The 19213-nt window shown below is 47.4% G+C and overlaps 1 protein-coding gene and 2 pseudogenes across 1 annotated transcript; all 3 read left to right on the forward strand.

Moving 5' to 3' along the window:
• The first annotated feature begins 993 nt into the window (after positions 1-993).
• On the forward strand, positions 994-8849 carry LOC136451041 (DEK domain-containing chromatin-associated protein 1-like). The gene is given in 12 exon segments (XM_066451777.1): positions 994-1481; positions 1739-1772; positions 4711-4790; positions 4870-4929; positions 5292-5399; positions 5479-5556; positions 5767-5826; positions 7202-7532; positions 7535-7675; positions 7974-8071; positions 8152-8182; positions 8308-8849. Coding segments are annotated over 12 exon segments (1521 nt in total). The 5' UTR covers positions 994-1157; the 3' UTR covers positions 8484-8849.
• Positions 8850-11946: 3097 nt separating this feature from the next.
• On the forward strand, positions 11947-13691 carry LOC136455540 (uncharacterized; annotated as a pseudogene).
• Positions 13692-16513: 2822 nt separating this feature from the next.
• LOC136453947 (omega-hydroxypalmitate O-feruloyl transferase-like) lies at positions 16514-18360 on the forward strand (annotated as a pseudogene).
• The last annotated feature ends 853 nt before the right edge of the window (positions 18361-19213 follow it).

Raw genomic sequence — 19213 nt, forward strand, 5'->3', positions numbered from 1 at the left:
CAACGTGATCGCCTTACTGGGCCCGGAATTTGAGAGCCCATTGGGAGGCACATTCTAACGGGCCCGTTCGCATAGCCTCATCGGACCCAATGAACCGGGAGAGCCCAAGTACACGAGGCTCATCCAGTTTGGCGGGCGGGTGGGCGGTATCTGGAAGTCGCGCGCGGAGCCAAAATTTGGCTGGTCGTTGGGGACCTGCAATGCAAGTTCCGTCCCCAAATTTTTGAACGGCCGCCCGCTGCCGCATGAATTTGCCATTTTCGCTTGCCGCCCAAGGTGCAGGCTCAGCAGCACTCCCTGCTCTGTGGTCCCCCGCCCATGGCCAGTTACCATTCGCCCCCCGTGCGGTACGCCACTAGTTTTTGTTTCGCAAAAGAAAAAAAAAGAACTATTGAAACGCCGTCTGGGTTTTCACCTACAGTATCAAAACGTAGTAGCGAGTCGTAAAAAAAAGGTATCAAAACGTAGCGTGTCCTTTATCGAGAACTCTGTACTCCTACCGTCAAACTTCACCATATCGAATCCGAGGGCTGTGGACGAGCACGACGAATGCATACAGCACACGTGTGTTCGCAACAAACTGCGAGTTCGTAGAGGATTTTAGATAATTTTAGATGATTTAATAGTATTATGTGAAAAAAAATAAGCTAAAACAAACTTAAACGAGCCGAAAACTGAGCAGCCAACGGGCCGTTGGAAGTTATTACAAACACAAGAAGATGACGGGAAAAAGGCAAAACGGTAAAACTGGAAACCGCGCGCGAAAAGCAGGCGGTTCCAGCGGGACTGGGCGCCAGGTGCGCGCGCGCGCGGGGGATCCGATCCAATCCAATCCAATCCGCCCCTCCCCCGCGCGAGATCCATCCCATCCCGATCCCATCGCGTCACACGTCACCCAGCCATTTATCAGGCGTGCGCTGCGCCCAGCGGAGAGCCGGTCCGGACACGCACACACGCGCACCGCCCCAGCCCCTCAGCTCGCTGGCTCTCCTGCCCGCCTCCCCTGCCCCCGCCCCCGCCCCGTCCGCGTCCGCGTCCGCCCCGCTCCGCCTCTAAAAAATTTCCCCCCTTTTCCTCGTCCCCACGGCTCCCCCCACGCCCGCGGGCCTGCCTAAAACCCTAGCCGGCTAATCCAATCCTCCTTCCCGTTCCCGCCCATGGCCTCCGCCGACGCCGCCAAGCCCGCGACCCCGCCCGCCGCGGATCCGACCGCCGACGACCCCATGGACGCCGACCCCGCGCCCCCCGCGGGGGAGGAGGAGGCTACGCCGCAGAAGCAGCAGCAGCAGCCGGAGAAGAAGCGGGGCGGCCGCAGGAAGAAGGGCGAGGCGGCCGCCGCGGCCGAGAAGAAGACGCCGCCGTCCAAGAAGTCGGCCGGCCCCGCGGTCGAGCGCCCGTCCAGGGAGAGGAAGACCGTCGAGAGGTACGCGGAGCTTGCGCCGCGCGCCACGCCCGCCAAGAAGTCCCTCGCTATTGTCCAGGTGAGCCATCAGCGACTCCCTTCTCTCTCTTTCCCGCTCGGGCGTGTCGCGCCCGCCCCTGATCTGTTTGTTTCCCCGCGGCGTCCGTCCCAGCTGCTGTCGTACTTACTAGCTTGCTAAAAATAGCTACTTTTAAGGATGTTTTGGCCTCTTGGAACACGCCCTTTTCCATGCTAATAGTACTGCCGTCTGCGTTTCTCTGATTCGGAGGTTTGTCCATTTGTTCCTCATCTGTTTTCCCCGCTTTTGTGCCGCAGGGCTCTGGAACGAAGCTCAAGGACATACCCAATGGTAAGCTCGGCCTCTTGAAATATGTTCCACTGTTTTCGTCCCACTTGAATGGATTATCTGTTTGCTAGTGGCATTTCTTTGAGTGTTAACCGACTCTTGAAATATCCTCTGTCCGTTCCGCTCAGGGGTCGAAATAGTTTAGGAAAAAAAGGAGTCTTGTGGACTGTAGGGCCATTCTCCCGAGACACCTGTTTGCCCTGTTTTTGTTGGCTATGATATGATCTTTGACGCTGTAGAGTTTTGTAGAATAAAACTGGTTCTGGTAGATATCTGATGCTGAAGCCAAAGCTATGGAGTTTGGGGATGGACTCCCTAACGAGGTGAATGAAAACTGTGATATTCTTGCCCAACATGTTCACCTGTAAACAGTGTCATCCAATTTGAGCATGGATTTTAAGGCTTTATACTTTTCTTACTTATAGGTGACTGGCTCTTGCTTGAACTTATCATTGTGTGGCTTTAGGAATTTAAACTGGTGCGTGGTGTTGGTACAATGCAAAAGAATCAATAACTTCCAATACATTTCACAAGCTTATTCCCATAGGCTGTAATGGACAATGTGCTGCTCTGCCCAGCATGATAAGTTCCTTAGAGCATCTCCAGCAGCTCACCAATGCTTCATCCCCAATAGGATGGTATTGGTGATCACCAATACTGCTTTTTTAGACTATATTGGGGGAGATGCTCAAGCAGATCACCAATTATCTCCTCCAATACTGCCAGATTAGTTTTTTTTCTTTCCTTTTCTCTCGGAGGCAGCAGGCCGAGTGCGTCTTCTTCCCTGAGCCCCCTGCCGCACCCAGGGTCTTCGCCCATGCATGGCCCCTGGCCATGGCACCCTTCGCCCCCTCCACCCCAGCCATGGTGCTTGTCTGCCCCTGGCCATGGCCCCCCTCCGCCCCTTCTGCCCTGGCCATGGAGCTCCTTTCCCTTCTCTTCTTTGCTCCAAATCGCAGCCATCACCAAAAATCACAGGCATGGTTGCCGCTGCCCCAAATCCGCTTCCTGCAAGCTTAAGGAAGCTGTGCCGCTGCTGGAGCTTGACCACCTCCACCGTTGCGCCGCTGCTCACCAGAAACATCGCCGCGTCGTGAGCTCAGCCACCTCCACCTCTACGACGCAAGCTGGAGGCTGCCGGCGGGAACATCAGCCTGCGGTGTGGGCGTGGGAAGGAAATCCCAACGGTTGGGATGCGGGTGAGGTTTGGGGGGAGCTGAATCTTCCCCTCTATTTGGGGGGAGTTGAGGTGATTTTTGGTGATCACCAATTAATGAGGATGGGAAGGGGGAGCTGCTGGAGATGCTCTTAGCCTCTTAGGGCATCAGCTGCGGTGAGTCAATGCATGAGAGAGTCAGCCACGTGAGCTTCCAAATGAGTCGATCCTTGCACTGAACTTAGCTATGTGGGACCCATGTGCAAAAAATATTGCTGACGTATGCAGCTGTTACTTCCCATTGCCAAATTTAAAAAACAGTTCCTACTTGCTTTTGCCTCAGGATGGCAACAGGGACATCCCCGGCGGGGATCGATACCCCCGCCCCCGTCCTTGAAATCTTCAATTTTCTTCGCTCCCCCTCCCCGATCCCTGTCTCGGGGCTCCCTTTCTCCGGTCCCTGTCCCCGATTAGAGTTGCGGGGCCCTGACGGGTGTGGCACACTCGATTGTAGGTCGACTGCAGCTCCATCCTGCGCCCTCGCTCATTCGACCTAGGCAGCCTCGACTCCGCGATGTGCAGTAAGCATGGGGATTGGGGAAGGAGGAGGAGGTCGAGTCGAGTGGGAAAGCTTCGCGCACAGGCGGGGGCGGGGGGGGGGGGGTGGCCGTCGAGGCTCCGAGCGTAGGCCGTCGCTTCGAGCGGAGGAGTTGAGCGCGAAGAAAGAGGATGGGCGTGAGGAGAGGAGCAGGATGACCTAGAGTGGAGGAAGAGGAAGGTGCGCCCGCGCTGGCGTCCGTTCTGTGCGGAGTTGAGGGAACAGGACGACTGAGTGGCGGAAGCGGAAGAGATCGAGGGGTGCGATACTGGGGTCTGGGGCACTGGTGGCGGCTGGGGTTTGATTGAAGTCTAGAAGGGATGGATGGGTGGGAACCTAGGGTTATATCCTTGGGCTTGGGCCAATTCATTTTTACTGGGCTTCTTTTTACATATTTGCTACCAGCACAAACGCAGCCGGGGCCCCAACGGGGGACGGGGAAGTAGGGAACGTTCCTTTCCCCGCTTCACCCGACGGGGATAGGTTTTGGCCTGTTAAGCCCCCCGCGGGGATAGAAAACATACCATCTTCATCCCTAATGGATGAAATCCCCGTCGGGATCGGTGATCGGGGCCCCGTTGCCATCTTGACTTTTGCCCATCTGTTTTCCTAACAAGCAAGCTAGTGGTTCTGCTTCTCTTATTTTAATTGGCACAATTTGACTCTTGAAGATGAGTCAATTCATTCTCTCTCTTCCAAAGAATTGGCTCCAGTGAGGATGAATCAATTCGTCTGCTCCATGTTGGACCATGCACTGGCTACCGGAGAAACCCTTAAAGCTTAAATATGATAGAAAAATAAATATTAGACTTGTACTAGCTATTCGATGAAGATAACGTTTAACGTCGCAAGTAGCTTGTAAGTACCAATTATGTGGGTATCCTTGTGTAACTGTGTTTACAGTTTTGTTGTTCCTTATAAAAAACCTTTTACAATTCTGTCATTTTGAAAAGATTGTTGCACAACTTTTGACTGCTCTATTCTACATGTTGATCAAATTGTCTCAGTATCATGATCACTGACTTTCCTGTTTGTTGAAAAATTATGTTGATATTCTGGGCAAAAAAGTTGAAAAGAGAAAATTGCATTGAATAAAAGCAAACATTTTATGAGCAGATCTTGCCTTTTGATTGGTGCTTTATTATCTGTTAGATTCTTAATCTGTATTCTTGTACGTGCAATACCAGTTTCATTCAAACTATCAAAGAGAAAGACTGATGAGAATCTCCAGAGCCTTCATACTGTATTGTATGGGAGAAAATCAAATGTAAGGCTTCCACAAGTCTTTTGTAGCTCCAGTATGGTTTATTTCATCTACTTTGTTAAACTGTGTTGATTCTCTGCAGAACCATTTTTTGAAGAGAAACATATCTCAATTTTCTGGGTTTGTTTGGACAGACAATCAAGTAAGTTTTTTCCATGACAACCATATTATGTAAAAGAAGTTTTTTCCCCATGTTATGTGCTTAGCTTCATTTAGTGGATCACCTCTGTGTTAATAGTCACTGCTTGCTGTAATACTGTATACTGTACTAGCCTAATGCCTATAATGATACAACATAGAATGCTTTAAGCAGTGGCAAGTTTTCTCTTATAGGTTCAGTTGTGGTTATCTCATATATATATTCTGTACTAATCCAATCATAGCACTCTTGTCAGCTTTGTTATACTGTTTGAATGGCCTGACCTTTTTTTGCAACTATGCTTGGATTATTTAGGCTTTGTGTGTTGTTGGTCATGTTTGCCCTGCCTGTGTTATGTTCATCAGGAAAAGCAGAGGAACAGAATAAAGGAAAAGCTTGAGAAATTTAACAAGGAGAAGTTGCTAGATTTTTGTGAAGTACTGGACATTAATGTAAAAGTAACTACAAAGAAGGTTAGTTGGCTGAGCTGAGCTTTGTTTATTCATGAGCAGTGGGATCTTTATTAATGGTCGGTGTTTTGCTGAAATTCAGGAAGAAGTTTCTGCCAAGCTCTTGGAGTTTTTGGAGTCTCCTTATGTTACCAGGGATGTTGTTCTCACTGATAAAAAGGTACAACTTTTGGAATTGCTATGCATAAAATACTCTCTGGTCATACACCTATGATTATTTTTTTTCTTGGCCTGGGGCCATCTAAAGCAATGTGATTGGTTGGTTATGGCCTTAAGGGCGGTGCTGTACGATTAGCAGTACTCCACTTCTTATTAGCTCTGAGCTTGGCACCATGAACTGAATTGTCTGTCCTGTTGTCTGCCATTGCAGAAGGGGAAGAAACGTGGAAGGAAATCTAAGGCAACTTCTGAAGGTGCTTCTGCAGAGAAGGTAATAGTATCTGGTGTTGGGTGCAGCTAAAACTTTTCCTTTTTAGTGCCCTGTCAAATCCTAAACAACCAATTATCTTTAGCGTATTCACCTGTGCCTTGAAGCCAGGTGCTTTGATTCTAAATAATCACACAACCTGTCTCCCCAGTCCATTTTGCTTTAGTATTGTTTACTTGATTTTTCTGCAAAAATGTACTAAGGAAAGTTATTGATGCATTTCTAAGAAAATGTAGACCAGGTGTACTGAGTTGTGTATTTAGGTATTAAGAAGTAGCTATTTCAAATGGCTATTAAAAAAGTCATCTGGCTGATTGAATTGGCTTTAAGGGTATTAAGAAATAGCTGTTTGATTAAACAGATATAGCTGATTGAGTTGCCTATTTAGGTATCAAGAAATAGCTATTTGAAAAGGCTATTTTTCATAAGTGATTCAAGGAATAGCTATTTCAAAATGCTATGTAAACATGTAACCCACTGAGTTGTCTATTTTATCAATCAATAGATAGATAGATTTCAAAATGCTATATAGCTGATTGAATTGGTTTTTATGTGTCAAATATAGCTGTTCAAATGGCTATTTCAGTAACCAGATATAACCACTTGGATTGGCTATAGATTCTCAAGTCCTAGTCTAAATATCTAATATGTTGGTGTGTTATGATTGATTATTGATGTCTTTCAAGGTTCTAAAAGGCACTAGGTGCTTGGCAGGCTCTAAGTCACCTCCTATTGCCTAGAGCTAAACATAGATTGAATGCCATATCAACAGATGTAGTTGCATAAATTTGCAGGAATAAATAAGAAAACCAAATGTTTTAACAACCCACTCAGGTCTGGGAGGAAATGCAGGAACTTGACTAGCCCATCTAAACACCATAACACCCATTGATGTCCTGCGCCCCTACCTACCGCCACCAATTCTCAGCAGCCAATTGTTCTCACGCAGCTGCACTGCCCCCTCCCTTTGAGCCATTTTGCCATCCTAACCTTATCTCCTCTCTTGTTTTCTTCAACATCCATGGGTTCTGACAGTTCACCCTGTGTTTAATGGGATGGTTATGGCCTACATAATGTGTTATGGCTCTGCCTTGCGCTCAAGAGCACCTAGGTGAATGTTAATTATGTTTCCTTGAACACTGGTGTCTTTTTTTCTACTGAGGTACTGTTCTCTTTTCTTGAACTGTCGCCCCACAATTGACTATGTATACTCTTCGAGCTCTCCTTTTTTTAGTACTCTAGTTATTTCTTACTGTCTAGACAATAAATTAACATACATGGGCAATGTCTATAGCAGTTAAATAAATTACTTTTGTCACAGCATTCCCTTTTTACTGATATTAATGGAATCCTGGCGTCTGCTTGTCTTATTGAACAGAAAAGGAAAAGAGTCCAGAAACAAGCAGCTGAAGATGGTAAAGAGAATGATGATGAGGATGATGCTGATCCTGCTGGTTCTGAGAATGCATTGGCAGGAGAGGAAGCTGATGGGGACTCTGAGGCAAATGATCATGCTGTGAGTGATGATGAACCTGATGAGCCTCCAGCAAAGAAAAAGTCTACAGATGCTAAACAGGTTAAGAAAGAAACTGGTTCTGATGCAAAGGAAAAGGATACACCAGGAAAAAAGGGTTCAACGAAACCTGCAAAAGGTGCATCAAAGCATTCTCAAAACAGTAACAATGAGCCTGAGGTAGAGGTAAAAAAGGTCGCAAGAGAGCAAAGAGTTCAAAAGAAAGTGTTGTGTCACCAGATTCAAATAAGTCAAACAAGAGGGTTCCTATATCCAAAAAGGATGATGGAAAAGAAACCCAAAACAATAAAGCTGCCAGGTCATCCAATAAGAATAAAGGTATAAGTTTGGTAATGCTTACCACTTGCAGTGTCTATTGATTGGTATTGTTCTGGTCCATACATGTACCAATCTGATCATTTCTGATTATTGCCATCCTAGTGCAGCTCAGTTCATTTGCGCTGGTTAATTTAAGACTGCAAGTTTTTTTTTATACATTATACAAAAATCAGTTTCAGTTAAAGGCTTGTGACCTGTGATGGCACATTAGTATTTTTTTGAGATGGCATACATGAGTTTGTATACTTTGCTTGATCGCCATAGCCCTAATAAGCTATTTTCTGTCTATGCTCTGCAGGAAAAGGCAAGGGTGGTGCAGCTGCTGGGACTGCCCCAACCACTGAACAGCTTCATGCTGTTGTTAGCAGCATTTTGAAGGAAGTTGACTTCAACACAGTAAGCGATTGATTATGTTTTGAACATGGTCCATAGTTTTATGTGCTTTGTATTCTGACTGGTTATTTTTTTTTATGTAGGCAACTTTGGCTGATATTCTCAGACAATTAGGTACCTTTTTATGTTGCTTAAATTTCATTGGAGTAGATATATGAAAAAATTGTTAATATACTGACTCTAACCTTAGTTTTCTAACAGACGAGTGTACTGACAATGTTTGATTCTTTTAAACCCAGGTACCCATTTTGAAATGGACCTCATGGACAGAAAAGCAGAAGTGAAGCGCATCATAGAAGAGGTAATAAATAGTATGTCTGATGATGAAGGTGAGGAAGACTCAGAAGATGAAGCAGAAGACAATGGTAAGGTGGAGAAGTCAAAGAGTGATCCTGATGGAGGTGAAGAGAAGTGATTCTGTGGACTGGATGTGACATGGTCAGATCAGTCTCTTGTTAATCTGTGGTTTAGATTGAACTTGGAAGGACTATTTTCATGCCAGTTCTCCTGTTTGGAGGTTTGGCTGTGTACAATTGGGGCACCGCAAGACGAGCCGGTGACCCGGGCACTGGTTACAAGATTGTTAACCATTTCACAGCCATACACATCTAGTTGTGCTTGACTTGGTAGTGAATGTAGTCTAGCTGCTGGTCATGTACGATAGCTTTGCGATTAATAGCTTGGTTGCTTAGGTAGCTAGCCTGACTGTAATATGCGGAATAATTCTTGGCTTGTTTCGTCCATTTATATCATGTAAAACTCTGTATCTGAGTTCTGAATCGTTCTTGCTCCTTGCATTTCTTATTTACATCGCCATCGCATTGTTAGCACTGTGCTTCATTTTTGTTGGGTCTTTTTGTGTGATCTTAAGCGTTTTCAAGTGCTCGTCCCATGAATTCAGACGCTTCAGTTCGCTATGTGTGCACTGCTGCTGTTTGGTGTCTTTTTTTTTTTTTGAGGGAAGCACGTATGCCATCTGCAAGAGCAGATGAGCTGCTGGTGGATTGTAGGTCTGTAGATGAAATCCTTCTGAATTCTGATGATAATGACCACAGCTGCAGTCACTGTCTATGCATCTGTTATTCTTTTTTGTCAGACATTTTTTCATCTCGTAGTTTGATGGTTGCTCTCGCATCGGTCTAACGATTTTCCAAACTTGATGCTCTCTGAAATCTAGAATACTTGATGCTCTCAAATCTAGAATACCATGGGGGTGTTTGGCTGATCCAGTTTGGAAGATGTGGACGGTTGATTTCGGCTGATTCAACAGTGTCGGCTGATTCAACAGTGTTATGTGAGAGAGAATAAGCCGAAACAAGTCGAAACAAACTAGTCAGGAGAACATGCATGTTAGTTGGTCTACCGTCATGGCTAATTCGTCCGGTTTTCTGACACTGTTGTTGTGCCTCCTTGCCATTTCCCCTATCAAACCTTAAGTTTCTGCATAACATAGGTCACATCAGCTTCACTCATTTTCAAAACAAAAGCTGTTTTTCTTCTCCCTGAGTTGGGAGGAAGCTGGAAACAAAAAAAAGCTTGTCCCAGCTTTACCTGCCACTTTGTGGGACCCACGCTGTGTAAGACGAGCACTGCCCAGTGACGTAGGCGCTGCTACACGTGAGAAATGGGCGCCGCTCGAGTGCTCGACGACCGCCACCGGGGCCAGCGAGCGCGCTTAGCTGCCGAGAGGAGGGCCGCTGGGATGCGCGTGGTTGTCGGGCCGGGACGTGCGAGCTTGCGGCGGGCGCCGGGACGTAGCCGCTCGAGTTCGCAGCCATGGCCGGAAGGGCAGGCGCGGTCATCGGGACGCCGGTGCCGCCGCCGGGGGTGTGTGCTGTCGGCGCGTGCGAGCATGGCCGCCGGTGGCGCGGCCCTGTCACAACTCGCAAGTCGGATCTGAGGGGATTTGGGGCTTTTATATTTTTACCATTATAAAGATTGGCGCTCATCCGATTATCATCCTTCGAATGACACTTACATTTTTACCAGATGAAAGAAGATTGAGTTTCTGTTTTACCACATTTGCGCATGTGGCAAGCCACGGCCCTCCGACACGCTGGCGCCCAGTCATCAGGCGAAGGTAAAATGTCATCCCTGCCCCTGCCCATTTTGTTCATTACGCCGCATCCCTCCCGCTCATTTCGTCCCCATCCCACCCGCCGCCGCCGCCGCGTTCTTCCCCCGCGCCGCCGCCTCCTCCTGCTCCCCTCCCGCCGTCCCTGTGCCACGGTGACCACATCTGGTGAGCAGGACCCCTAGTGAGCGCATTGAAGGTATGCGGCCTTACTCCCCCTTTGCACCCAGGTCCCGTGTCCATTAGGGTTTATGGTTAGGGTTCATGGACGCTGACTTTGTCTTCCTCGGTTGATTGTTCCGTAGGCTTGTGATGTAGTGGGAGAGGTGGTGTCAACCCGTGTCACAATGGCTAGCAGTAGTGATTGCCCTCCGTGGTAAGTGCTTAATCAACCTAGCAGTGTAGGCAGAATTGGAGGAGTTGGGTACTGTCTAACTCCTCATTTCTTTCATTGTTTACCATGATGCCAGGATCGATCCTGGCAATGCGTTTAGACTAGTCGTTAAGGTTGCTAAATTTGTGGCTGATGGTGAGTATGGGCTAGTTGAAATGGCAGAGCAGCAGCATGACTTATGGTTGGATAGGAACTGTCAGTATTCTATGGCTCAATTCCAGGAGGATTTAGCCACAAAGATAATCTAGGGGGCCAACTCAAACACTTGCAGTGTGGGTTGTTGACCAAGATACTGGGTCTGAGTGGAAGATTAAGAAGGATGAGCATTTCCAACAGATGATTAAGGACAGATGGGATGAGAGGTTGGTTGTTATTGCAGTGGATGTTGTGAGGAAGGATGGTTCTAATGCAAATGTTAGCTCTGATGCTTCTAAAGGTAGATGTGTCTCTGGTGTCACAAGTGGGCCGACTGGTGGCTCACGTGTTGTGCATGATGATGCTGAAGGTTGTGGTGATACCTGTAGTTCCCCAGAAGAAACACCTACTGATTTGCCTATAGCAGTTGACTAGACTACTCTAACAATAATAGGGCAGCCTGATGATGATGGTTTAGCAAAAGAGGTTGCTGATGAGGACAAGGTTTATGAGGCCATGGGGTTCATGGAGTCAGAGACAACAACAGAAGGATCTAGAGAAGAGGTGCCCATTCCAGCTATGTCAGCAGAGATGCAGGCAGATATGAATGAAGCAGCTGTTAATGTTGATGATACAGTTGATGTAGAACCAATGCATGAATGGGACAGGGACAATCCTGATATGAGTGTTGGCACATGCTATCCCAGCATGGCTGAGTTTAGGCTAGCTGTTAGGTAGCATGCTATAATTAAGGAGTTTGAGTATGATACTGAGCATTCAGACAAAGAAAGGTTCAGGTCTAATTGTACTGCTCTAGGATGCCCATGGATTCTTAGAGCTAGAACCCAACATGATGGCAGTGTCAGGGTACAATTTTTTTATTGTTGAATACAATCTTTTTCTGTGTTTGTTGAATGTTGCTTTTTGTTGTCCTCATATGACCTTTTGTTTTTATTATGTAGATTCAAATCAATCAGGGGGTCTATAACTGTGCATCTACACAAATGGTTGTCAGCAGGATGGCATCTATAGCTTGGGTGGCTGAGAGAGCAATCCCCTACCTCAAGAGGAACCCACAAATGGGGGCTAAAGAACTCAAAGAAGAGCTGCATTACAAGTACAAGATTGACATCTCCCTACCAGACAGTGTACAATGGGAGGCAGAGAGCATCAGATAAGTTATTTGGTAAATGGAATGATTCTTTCGATTATTTGTTTAGGTTTAAGGCTGAGATAGAGCTGAGATCACCTGGAAGTGTTGTAGAGATAGCCACTGTCACTGATCCTAAGGATGGGAAAATTAGGTTTAGCAGATTCTTCTGTGCATTCAGGGCTACTATAGATGGATTCTTGAATGGCTGTAGGCCTTACATAAGTGTAGATTCCACTGCACTTAATGGGATGTGGAATGGCCACATGCCTGCAGCCTTAGCTTTAGATGGCCACAATTGGATGTTTCCTCTGGCCTTTGGATTGTTTGACTCAGAGACAAAGGAAAACTAGGTCTAGCTTATGGAGCAACTTAGGAAGGCCATTGGACTCATGGATAAGCTAGCTATCTGCACTGATGCATGTAAGGGGTTGGAGTCAGCTGTTAGACTAGTATTTCCACAAGCAGAGATGAGAGAATGTATCAGGCACTTAATGGAGAACATAAAGAAATACTACACTGGTGATGTATATGGCAAAAACATATGGCCTGCAGCTAGAGCTTACTCACCACACAATTTTAAGTACTTTTTTTATAAAGTCTTCCAAGCTAGTCCAGATATGTAGAAATGGCTGACAGAGCATCATCCTTTTCTGTGGGCTAGAAGTAAATTCTCAGAACACATCAAGTGTGACTATATCAACAACAATTTAGCAGAATCATGGAATTCTTGGATCAAAGAGCACAAAGACCTTCCCGTGCATTGCTTGGCAGATGCCATCAGAGAGAAGATAATGGTCTTGTTTGCCAAAAGGAGGAAGATTTCAAGGGCCCTCCCACCAGGTATATTGCTTGGGATCATCCATCAACTAAATGCAGCATCCAAGGGACTTGGACACCTGACCATTTCCAAGGGGCACCCAAATCTGGCTGAGGTTATAGAGATCTACAAGGATGAAGAAGTGAGAAGGCATGTTGTGTACCAAGTTGACAAAGTTTGCACATGTAAACAGTGGCAGATAACTGGTCAACCATGTCCCCATGCCTTAGCTATGATTACCAGCACTAGGCAACCAGACATGGCCAAATTTGTGGATCAGTATTATTCAGTTTAGAAGTTTCAAGCATCATATGAGGGTATCATTCCTAATATCACTAATAGGAACCAGTGGCCTGAGGTAGACAAAGGGTTCAAACTGCACCCTCCATGCCAGAAGAAGAGAGAAGTAGAAAGACTGAGGAAAAATAGGATCAAGTCCGCAAATGAGACAGGTGGTAAGGCAACAAGGCAAGTGAGGTGTCCTAACTACAGTGAGTATGGTCATAGGGGTGGTAGCTGGAAATGTCCACTCATTGGCACCAAGAAAAGGTACATTCTCAATTCTTCTTTATTTGTTACATTACAATATGAAACTGATCCTATCATTATTGCAGGAAGAGAGCAAAGAAGACCACAATCAAGGTTGGGAGAAAAAAAGCCAAAAAAGGTACCACTGCTGAGGAAGCACCAACTCCAAGGACCAGAGCAGCTATTACAAGGGAGGCAACAGCAAAGGCTAAGAGGGAGGCTCTAGAACTAGAGCTAAAGGCAACAACAGCAAGGGAAGCTGCCCAATCAGTAGTAAGGGAAGAAGCAGAAGCAGCCCAAGCAGCAATAGCAAGGGAAGCAGCCCAAGCAGCAGCAAGGAAAGAAGCAGAAGCAGCCCAAGCAAGGGATGAATTTTCAGCAACTCAAGCACATGAACAAGTGATGGAGGTGATGCCTTTAGAAGTTGAGCTCCTAGAGATAGCTATTCAGACCACAATAGCTAGGAGGTACTGCTCTTCTTCCTATGACAGCATGATAATTGATAATAGATTACCTATGTAATAAATCGATCATTAATCATACTTTATTTTCCATAGGTCCTTATTTGCTAAGATGCACTAGGAGGTTGAAGTGCAGCCAGCTAGGAAGATGACTCCTAGGAAAAAGTAGTTGACAACTAAGGCGAAAAAGACACCGCACAAGACAAGAGCAGGAAAGAGAAAGACAGGAGCCTGACTGGTCTTGTTTTGCCAAGATCATGAACTTTCATTATTTTGCAAAAACAATATTATGTAATGATGGGAACAAAAACAACATGTAATGCCCTAAGATGAACTTGTTATGTGTAATGGGCGCTAAACTCTATTTGTATGCCCAGAATTTGCTACCTGTCTAATGGACCTAGGATTTGCTACCCTGTATGAACTCTATGTATAATGCCCATAATTTGCTATCTGTATGCCCATATCTGATAAAAACACAATACTTGATTTGGTTATCATTGGTTGTGGTCCTGCTGGTCTTTCTCTAGCTTCATAGTGTCTGCTTCATAATAAGATCCTCCTCTTGTATTTGGTGGTGGAGGGCTGTGCTCTACCCTATATGGTTGTACATGCATATGAGGATATGTTGGCATCCATCTTGCTTTTCATGCTGTGCATGTCTGTTCAAAAGTTCAGCATCATCTATATCTGGCAATGATATAGCATAGGGCTCTGCCGACCTAGTTGTATAAGGGCAAGGATTGCAGGTTGCACAGTGCTCACACACACACAAAAAGCTTTGCAACAATGATAACGTGGACTATAGCCCTTCAATGCTGGTCATAGTGAATTCAAGAATAGGACATGTTTTGAGTGTCATGCCTAGTTGCCTACAACACAGTTCAAAGTTATCTGCACAACATAGTTCAAAGTTTCATTGCAAATGGATGTTAGTGCGACATTACTTCTAGACTTCCAGTTCTCAAATGAATCAAACAACACAAGGTTATCTGGACAACACCGTTCAAAGTTTCATTGCAAATGGTTCATCATTTGACAACAATTCCACATCAAACAACACAAGGTTCTCATCATCATGTTCAATTCATTTTCAAACACATTGCTACAAATCAAGTCATTACAATTGATCTGACAATAATTCCAAACAAAACAATTGCAACAACAACAATGAAACAATTCATTTTCCACATCAGGTTCTCCATCTTCTTCTCAAGGTCCTTCTCCTCTTGGTTAGCACATTCACTGCCCTCTGATCCTTCTTCCAGTTCCTCGACCTCCTTACAGTTGATAATGACTGATCTTCTTATCAATCAGCTCATCTATGTACTCCTTCTAGAATCTATAGAATCCACACAATTTCGAATTCTGCAAACACCATTTCATGACTGTTAAACTCTAGATTTCAAACAAAGAAAGCAAGAGAGATGGAGACACAGCAAAACTGACCCCATTCCTAGGGCACTTGAAAAAGCTCCAGCCCTTGTTGGGAGTGTCCTGCTTGACGCGAAGCTCGATCACACGGGCCAGATGGCAATCCGAACATTGAATCAAAGGAAGCCCAGTTTCTTTACCGACCGGATATGCTATAGCATGCGCGCGCATGGAGCTCCTGCCTCGTTCTTGCCTCCTCAACGCCCTACTGGCGCTGGACGACTCCACCCTATGCGACCGACAATCACTGCTGCTAGCCATTGTGACACGGGTTGACACCACCTCTTCCACTACATCACAAGCCTACGGAACAATCAACCGAGGAAGACAAAGTCAGCGTCCATGAACCCTAACCCTAAACCCTAATGGACACGGGACGACCTGGGTGCAAAGGGGGAGTAAGGCCACATACCTTCAATGCGCTCACCAGGAGTCCCGCTCACCAGATGTGGTCACCGTGGTGCAGGGACGGCGGGAGGGGAGCAGGAGGTGGCGGCGACGCGGGGAAAGAACACGTCGGTGGCGGCGGGTGGGATGGGGACAAAATGAGCGAGGGACGAAATGAGCGGGAGGGATGTGGCGTAATGAACAAAATGGGCAGGGGCAGGGATGACATTTTACCTTCGCCTGATGACTGGGCGCCAGCGTGTCGGAGGGCCGTGGCTTGCCACATGCGCAAATGTGGTAAAACAGAAACTCAATCTTCTTTCATCTGGTAAAAATGTAAGTACCATTCTAAGGATGATAATCGGATGAGCGCCAATCTTTATAATGGTAAAAATGTAAAAGCCCTAGGAGATTGGATGGCTCGGCCTTGGCGACTCCGTGCCTGCAGCCTTGCAGCCTCCGTCGCTTGCCAGGGCAGGTGTGGAAGAGGCCACAACCGTCGTGGGTGCGGCTGCCGCTGGCGATGCAAGCATGTAGCGGCGCGGTGACCTCTCACATGCGAACCGCATCAGGAAGACAGGAAAGAGACACATGTGAGGAGACGACAGAAAAATAGAGGGAGGAGGAAAAAATGGAAAAAAGAAAAGCAAAGGGCAATACAGTCATTTTATTGGTTTGTCTACGATGTGAAGCTATTTTGTGAACACTTTTTTCAAAACAGCTTTGCTTCACCAAATAAGTTGCTTGTGAAGCTATTTTTTTTTCAAAAAAAAAAAAATCAATTTTAACAGTGAAGTTGAGCTGTACCAAATGAGGTCATAATGCGATACAGACCATGTTAGTCACTAGTCAGTGTCCTTAAACCGTTTGGCCACGATCATTGGAATACCGTACGACACTGGAGAGTGTTCGTCTGGGATTAAAAAAACACCGTTTATGCTGAAAAATACTGTTTATCCTAGAATGTTGTGAGAGAAAAATACTATTTCGATTGAAAAAAATAAGCCGAACAAGTCGGTTAAAGTGCAGCCCAACGCTGCCCTTGGACAGGTCGTCCTGATTCTCACCCGCTTGAAGAACTACCGTGCATTGCGTGCTGGTCGCGTTCTTAGGCTCACTCAATCCAAATGTCCCAACCACCTTTACTCGTGCACACGCACAAGAAACCTCTCTTCTTATACGCCTTCTCCCTCGATCCGCTCCCCTCCAAGTTCGTCCAGATCCAATCCACTGGTGGTCCGCTGCAGATCCGACTCCGACAATGGTAACGTTCGTTCATCCAGTTTGCCCGCTCGTCGTGTTGTTGTCACCGGTTCTGACACAGTGGAGTTACCATGCGTACGTTTTCCTGCAGGGCGTGTTCGAGCTGCGCATCGAGCAGCAGGGGGAGCCGTCGCTGGTGCCGCCGGCGGAGGAGACGCCCAGCGGCCTCTACTACCTCTCCAACCTGGACCAGAACATCGCCGTCATCGTGCAGACCGTGTACTGCTTCAGGGCGGCATACGGCGCCGGCGCCGGGATCAGCGCCTGCGACGTGCTGAGGGAGTCGCTGGCGAAGGTGCTCGTCCACTACTACCCGCTCGCCGGGCGGCTGGCGATCTCAGGCGAGGGGAAGCTGGTCGTGGACTGCATGGGCGAAGGTGCCGTGTTCGTGGAGGCCGAGGCGGACTGCGCCATGGCGGACATCGGCGACGTCACCGACCCCGACCCGTCCGTGCTCGGCAGGCTCGTGTACAGCGTCCCCGGCGCCAAGAACATACTCGAGATGCCGCTGCTTGCAGCCCAGGTACGTACTATACTATCCGTGGTCAGGTGGTCACCATTTGCTGCTCATCTCCTGGATCGATGGAGTTAATAATGGGCGATCGATCCATGGACATGCTAGGTGACTAAGTTCAAGTGTGGTGGCTTCGTGTTGGGTCTGGCCATCAATCACTGCATGTTCGATGGCGTCGGTGCCATGCAGTTCGTCAACTCGTGGGGCGAGACGGCGCGCGGCCTCCCGCTGTCGCTCCCGCCGGCGCTCGACCGCGCCGTCCTCCGCGTGCGCAACCCGCCGCAGGTCGACTTCCCGCACCACGAGTTCGCGCAGATCACCGACGACGAGGAGGAAGACGATGGGGACGACGAGGAGAACTCGGACTCCCCGCTCCTGCACCGCTCGTTCCGGTTCACGCCCGCGTCCATCGCGCGCCTCAAGGCGGCGGTGGCGCTTGAGGGCCGCGCGTGCACCACGTTCGAGGCGCTGGCCGGGTTCGTGTGGAGCGCGCGCACGCGGGCGCTGGGGATGCGCCCGTCGCGCCGGAGCAAGCTGCTGTTCGCGGTGGACGGGCGGCCGAGGTTCTCGCCGCCTCTCCCCGCAGGGTACTTCGGCAACGCCATAGTGCTGACCAGCGCGGCGTGCCCCGCGGGGGAGCTGGCGTCGTCTCTGCCGCGCGCCGTGCGGCTAGTGCGCGCCGCCGCAGGGGGCCGTGACGGACTCCTTCATGCGGTCCGCGGTGGACTACTTCGAGGCGACGCGCGCGCGGCCGTCGCTGGCGTCGACGCTGCTCATCACGGCCTGGTCGAGGCTGCCGTTCCGCGCCGCCGACTTCGGGTGGGGCCCGCCCGCGGCGTGCGGCCCCGCGGCGCTCCCCGAGAAGGAGGTGGCGCTGTTCCTGTCGTGCGGGGAGGAAGGGGGCGGCGGCGTCCGCGTCCTGCTGGGCCTGCCGCCCGCGGCCATGGCCGAGCTCCAGCGGCTCGTGGAGGAGGTGACTGCGGCCTGAAGGACGACAAGATGACGAATCCGCATGCCTGTATACGCCAGTGCTGCGTGTCATTTGTGTTTCTTTGTTATCTTTTTTGAGAACTTCTTGTTTGTGTTGCTGGTGGCAGTGGTACGTTCTAGTGAACTCGTCCTTGTTAAATGATTAATGAAATTTTAATGAACGCACAATAGTCTAGTCTGGCAATAGCCCGATTGGAGCTTTTCTGAGGTACTTCATGTGTGTCTAAATAATTATCGTTTTCGTTTTTCGAGAAATCAAATAAATTAACTTTGGCTAAATATATATAAAAAATAGTAATATTTATACAATAAGTAGTATCATTAGATAGATTATGAATATATTTTCATAATAAACTTATAAATATTGCTAACATTTTCTATAAACTTAGTCAAACTTAACGAAGTTTGACCAACACGTCTTGCATAGCGACGGTTAATAAGGGACGGAGAGAGTACATAATGGATTAGTGGGCCTAGGCCTGTCTGCTTTCGAGGTCAATCATGGGTGAGAAGTCGGTTCACGAAGATTTGGAAGAGAAGGAAGAAATTGCCCATCAAAGATACAAAGAAAAGAATCCACACTCAAAGAAGTTTTTTTTGACAACACAAACTCAAAGAAGTAGAACTAGATGAGTCAACTTGCGGAGGCCTATCTGCCTCAAAGAAAAGGATCCAAACTCAAAGAACTTGCCCATCATTAATTAGTTAGTTTGGTTTTTAACTTGCTTAATTTCCTAGTAACACATACTCCCTCCATTCTAAATTATAAGTTGCTTTAACTTTTTTGGTTCATCCATTTTGTTATATATCTAAACATATTATTAGATCTAGATGTATAGCAAAATGGATGTACCAAAAAAGTCAAAACGACTTATAATTTAGAACGGAGTGAGTAGTTTAAAAAGACCATGCATGTCATTGATAGGCATGTATGGATGATGTTTAAAAGGCATATACGTATGGATGAGGTTGAGCAGTACAAAACATCTTATAAT

The sequence above is a fragment of the Miscanthus floridulus genome, chromosome 5, assembly GCF_019320115.1.
Source record: "Miscanthus floridulus cultivar M001 chromosome 5, ASM1932011v1, whole genome shotgun sequence".
Classification (NCBI taxonomy): Eukaryota; Viridiplantae; Streptophyta; class Magnoliopsida; order Poales; family Poaceae; genus Miscanthus; species Miscanthus floridulus.